Genomic DNA, 5,827 nt, shown 5'->3' with positions numbered 1-5,827 from the left:
CCATCTTTTCCACGGTGGGTGCCCACGCTGCCGATGCATACATAATAGTCGGTTCGATAACAGCTACATAAATAGTTCTAATAATATCTGGGCTAAGTCCCCAACCAACTCTGGCTGCCCTAGCCAAGAGTTTATACCGGGCTATTGCCTTTTGGCATACAGCCCCGACGTGGGCGTTAAAGGTGAGGCCGCTGTCTATTGTTAGGCCCAATATTTTTATATGGTCAAAATATTTTATTTCCACATTCCCCATAGCGAGCCGTGGCACGTCATATTTTAATCTCCTCGTGGAAAGGAGGGCACAAGTTTTATGCGGTGCAAATTTTAGTTTGTTTTCCTTTCCCCATTCATCTATTGCATTTAAGACACGGTTAGCTTCCATTTCAATTTCAAGGGCCGTATCACCCTCAAAGACCAACACAATGTCGTCGGCGAACGCCTGACAGAATACTCCCATCTCCTCTAACATCCATAGCAGAGGGTCCAGCAAGAGGTTCCACAGGATTGGTCCACCTATGGATCCCTGCACGCACCCCTTGCTGGTCCCCCTACTCACTTCCACGCCCGCATATCTAACTTTCACTCCCCTTTCACTCAGGTAGCTGCTGATCACCCGCCTCACGTTCCCCGGGCACCCAACTTCAGCCAACCGCACCTTTATGGCTGGCCACCAGGCGCTGTCGAAGGCTCCCTCTATGTCCAGCGATACCACAACAGAAATCTTCTTCTCCTCCCTCATATTTCTGATGTGGTTCACTAGTCTATAGAGGGCGTCCTCGGTGCTCCTCTGTGGCATAAAGCCATACTGGTGGGGGCTTATTTTGGGCAACAGGTAAAACCTGAGTCGGCCGACCAGCATCTTTTCGAAGATTTTGCCGAGCACAGGTAAGAGGCCGATCGGTCGATAGGCTTTCGGTACCCGATATGATTCCTTGCCCGGCTTTCGCAGTATAACCACGGTCGCCCACTTCCACTGTGCGGGGAAGTAGGCGGCAGAGAGGCATCTGTTGAGCAAGGCAAGGAACCATCCCGGGTTACAATCCACAGCGTGCTGACAGATGTCGGCCGTGAGGCCATCCGCCCCGGGGGCCTTCTTGGGGTTGAAGGACCTTACGGCTCTCTTCAACTCCTCCATGATGAAAGGAGGGTCATCCGGGCCCGCCGGTGGTTCGGTGTCCAAGGACTCCGCACACCCGCGCACCCGACGATGTCCCTCACTTTCACCACTTTCCTGGTCCTCGGGGTAGAAGGTCTCCGCCAACAGTTCTGCCGAGCTCCGGGCATCGAGGGTCTCACCGCCCCTCGAAAGGGGCAGATCCTCCTCTCTCCCTGTGGCTCTATTAAGCACCCTGTAGATGCCCTCCCAGACCCCCTCCCTATCCTGTTTCCGGCAAAACTCCTTCCAACTCTTCTCTTGCGCTTCTTTCACTGCCTTTTCATACATCTCTCTTTCTTCCAGGTACAATCCAACCACGCGGTCTCTGCGATCAGGTGCTGCGTTTCGGATCCTGCGTCTCCTCGTGGCCACCTGCTTCTTCATCTGCGCGAGCTCATCATTCCACCACGACAAGGTGAATTTCTGTGTGTGTTTTTTGGTCGGCATTGTGTCTCTGCATGTCTGTGTGATTGCTTCAGTGTATCTGTCTATTGCGTCATCTATTTGTTGTGTGCTGTGTATTGTGTCTATGTCTTGTATAGTTAATTGTCTGTCCGACATCAGCTGGGTCAGTTTCTCATGAAACTGAGTCCAGTTTGCCTTGTGTGTGTTAAATATGCGTGTAGTTCGTATTATGTTCGTGCCTGTGGATTTATGTTGTCTGATGCCGAAGGATATGCCGTTGTGGTCCGAGCTCGTGAGACTCTCCTCAACCCTCCAGTTGTCCACTCGGTTCAGCAGATCGTCGGAGCACGCTGTCACATCCACGTAGCTAGAGTACCTTTTCCCACCTCTAATGGTATCGAACGTAGGGATGTCCCCGGTGTTGAGTATGTGCATTCCCATTTCTTCCAGTACAGCAGACACATCTCTTCCTCGCGAGTCTTCCATTTCGCCACCCCACCACGGGCTTTTTGCGTTCGCATCGCCTCCCAGGACCATCCTATGGATACCCAGCTCACTCCCTATCCGCCTAAGATGGTCCAGGTAGAGCCCCACTGGTTTATCGGGCTCGAAGTAGAAGGACACTACAATCATCTCCCAGGCTTTGGTTCTGAGAGTGGCCACAACGATGTTGTTACTGCTAAGGCGTGTATGTAGTTCGACATCCAGTGTGTCGTCGAGTACTACAATACACGCCTTTACTGCTCCACCCCCTTCCCCTTCGCTCTGGAAGATCCTCACTCCATTGTATGTCCTCATACTTTTCGCCCCACCAACGTAGGGCTCTTGCAGCAATGCTACGCATGCCTTACGCTTGGTGGCTTCGAGCAGTAGCTCCCGTGTGGCGATTTGGCTCCGCTGGAGATTGGCCTGCAGCATTCGGTACTGGAAGGACTCACCTTGGGCAACCTTAGCAATACGCTACCGCCGATCTGGCCAGAGCATCCCACCTCTTTCTTTCCGTACACTCTCTGTCAAAGGCGCTGTGCTCTGCGCTGCCTTTCTTAGCCTTTATGCAGTTGATGCATTGAGGCACTTCTCCCCGCAGCCACTTGTCACACTCGGTCTTCATGTGAGGACCGGCGCAGTGGCTGCATCGTTCCTTCTCCTCCCTACACATTCGTCTCGTATGCCCGTACCCAAGACAGCGCGAGCACTGCACTAACGGACTTTGATCCATCACTTTCACTCTACTTAGCCCTATATGGGCGTATCCTTCACTCGTGCATCTCTTCCATACCTGTGGACTCACCCTGGCCACTACGTGGTTCTGGAGGTGGTTCCTTGCTTTCATCACGTACGCTACTTCTACCTTTCTCTCTTCCCCCTTCAGGCCCTCAAGGATGCTTGCATTTTGATTACTGAATGCTGTGACGAAATCGTCAACTTCGCATTTCATTACATCCCTGAAGACTAGTAGAGGGCTCTTATTTTTTACATCTTCCACTACTAATCCCTCATTCTTTCTCAGCCTTTCCTTCACCTTGATTCTTTCTTCCTCATTTGCACAGCCGACGACCACCTTCCTGTTCTTCACCTTTCTTACCCTCTCTACTTTCACCCATCCGTCCTTTGCATCCACAGTCTTTCTGATCATTTCTAACACCTCATCACCCGTCTCTTGTTCGTCTTTGGATGACACCATGACCGAATGCAGGGCTCTTGCTTCGGGGAGTTTCTCTATGACTCCCTTCGAGACAACGCCCGCATAACTCGCCGTTTTGGCGACAGTCATGTTGCCCTCCAAAAGCGAGCTCAATTTGTCCATTTTATTTTCATTCTCCCGCATGCTTACTCTCATATCTTCCATTCTTGTCATCATCTCTTTCATACTTTCTTTCATTCCTTCACTTAGGTCCAGATTTCTCACCAATGCGTCGTCAACTACGCTGGGACCAGCATCGGATGGCGGGGGGGGATGTATAGGGTCCCCACTACGCCCTCCACTACCAGCCCTGGCATTGGTGAGTTCAAATTCAATCTCTTTTATTATTTCATACATCCTTTCTAGCGCCGTAATTACCCCGTCTTTTATATCAGTCTTTAAATTTCGGGACTCCCGCAGGTGGGCTTTCCCTTTCAGCAGAAGGGCTTTCCCTTCTGCAGTCCGACTTTTAGGTGTTGCAGGCTTCTTCACTGGTTCGGAGATAGTGAACGTGTCACTGGCACGCCTCTGGGGAGTGTGGATCATGATGACTTAGGGGAGAGAAAAAAAAAAAAAAAAAAAAAAAAAAAAAAAAAAAAAAAAAAAAAAAAAAAAAACCCCTGTCAATAATAATTATTCTTAACACTATTAGGTCTCCCAATAGGGGAGATACCTGTCAATAATTACAATTAAAAATTAATATCACAGATATAAATATAAGGTATAAAATATTAATATAAAAATATAATATAAAATATTAATAGGTCACTGATAGTTAAGGATGGTCAACTTAACACTATTAGGTCTCCCAATAGGGGAGATACCTGTCAATAATTACAATTAAAATAAATATCACAGATATAAATAAGATATAAAATAATAATATAAAAATATAATATAAAATAAAAATATAAAATATTAATAGGTCACTGATAGTTAAAAATTGTCAACTTAGCACTATTTAAAATATTAATAAAATATTAATATTAATACGTCCGTAATAATTACAATTGGTCAACAATAAAAAAGTCAAGTCAATAAATGAGTCAATACTTATACTTAATCAGTCTCCCAATAGGGGAGGAACCTGTCAGTGATTACAATAAAATAAAATAAAAATGGAAATGAGCAGCAAATACTAATATGATATTAGTAATACCTAATAAGTATTATAGTCTATAGTTCAGTTTAAAAAGTCAATCTATAAGTTATACGATATTATTATCGTACGGTTCGACCTACTAAGCTAGCACTAGCTTACTAAAGCTAGCTAGTCAGTACTAACCACTCAAGTCAATAATTAATAATTATTATTATTACTTAAGACTATCAGGTCTCCCAATAGGGGAGTCGCCTGTTTATGATTTAAGATAGAATTAATATATAGATAAGATCAAAATGAATACATATATGGACAAATAATACCTATGAATAAAAGATAATAATATTATAATATTATTGTGTTGTGTGATATAATATGGTCCCTAAGCACTCAGTATATAATGCCTTAGTCTAACAGCTACACCAAAAATGATGTAGCTGGTCTATTTTTACAAAATACTAATATACAAATACAAAATATAAATTAGGTTAAAAAGAAAACATTAATTCGCCACCACGTGTTTACTGTTTTGTTGATTGCACCCGTGACCTACTTAGATATTTCTCCCGAAATACGTTATGAGGAGTTAAGATAATTTATTATCTTTGTGCGGGAAGGTGTATGGAATATCCCAGCACTAATTTAAGTAGGAAACACGGTGGGGGGAAAGGAGAAAAGTATAGTTTTGGCGGAAGAAAGTTTCTACTTTTAGGTTAAAACACTCTTTGGTGTCTATCTTCGCCAATTTTCAACCGATTTCCTCGGGACAAAAACCACAACCTTTATTTTGATAAGACGCGTCTATTTGCACTTGTATCGTTTCACCATGCACTGAGTTAGGGAGGATTGCCACCGCCCGGCTTGCCGAAAATTGTTTGTTTTACCTTATGTATGGGTCCAAAAAATCCCAAAATTTTCACAGGCACTCGTATCACCAACACACACAACACTGCAGTTACGGTTCGCGAAGTCCCCGATATAAATCGGGACTTCCCAGCGACGCCGTACTTTTTGTTGATTTCGTAAAAATTTCTTTTGGTGATAACTTTTTACTGGCTCGTGCGATTTTAAAACCGTTTTCGCGTCCGTATTAGCTGTTGAAACGCGCATCTACTGGTATATCACACTGGTGTGTAAGATGAAAAAATACCACTTTTACAGAAAATAAACTTAAGAGCGATGCGATTTCGCTGTCTACGGACCGCGTTCGGGCAAATGACTGGTTAGGTTAGGTTAGGTTAGGTTAGGTTAGGTTAGGTTAGGTTAGGTTAGGTTAGGTTAGGTTAGGTTAGGTTAGGTTAGGTTAGGTTAGGTTAGGTTAGGTTAGGTTAGGTTAGGTTAGGTTAGGTTAGGTTAGGTTAGGTTAGGTTAGGTTAGGTTAGGTTAGGTTAGGTTAGGTTAGGTTAGGTTAGGTTAGGTTAGGTTAGGTTAGGTTAGGTTAGGTTAGGTTAGGTTAGGTTAGGTTAGGTTAGGTTAGGTT

At 44.8% G+C, this 5,827-nt stretch overlaps 1 protein-coding gene across 1 annotated transcript; it reads right to left on the bottom strand.

The window, feature by feature from the left end:
- Positions 1 to 2,510: 2,510 nt before the first annotated feature.
- LOC149900397 (uncharacterized) lies at positions 2,511 to 3,794 on the bottom strand. Its single transcript, XM_090112329.1, has one exon. It carries the CDS (start codon positions 3,789 to 3,791, stop codon positions 2,511 to 2,513), a length of 1,281 nt encoding a protein of 426 aa, XP_089968455.1. The 5' UTR covers positions 3,792 to 3,794.
- Between the last annotated feature and the right edge of the window lie 2,033 nt (positions 3,795 to 5,827).

The sequence above is a fragment of the Colias eurytheme genome, chromosome 18 (genome assembly GCF_061535395.1).
Source record: "Colias eurytheme isolate Ceu_HAF_F1 chromosome 18, ilColEury1 Martin Lab GWU primary, whole genome shotgun sequence".
Lineage (NCBI taxonomy): Eukaryota > Metazoa > Arthropoda > Insecta > Lepidoptera > Pieridae > Colias > Colias eurytheme.
The sequence above is the reverse complement of the archived record's forward strand: the minus strand, read 5'-3'. Positions and strand labels throughout refer to the sequence as shown.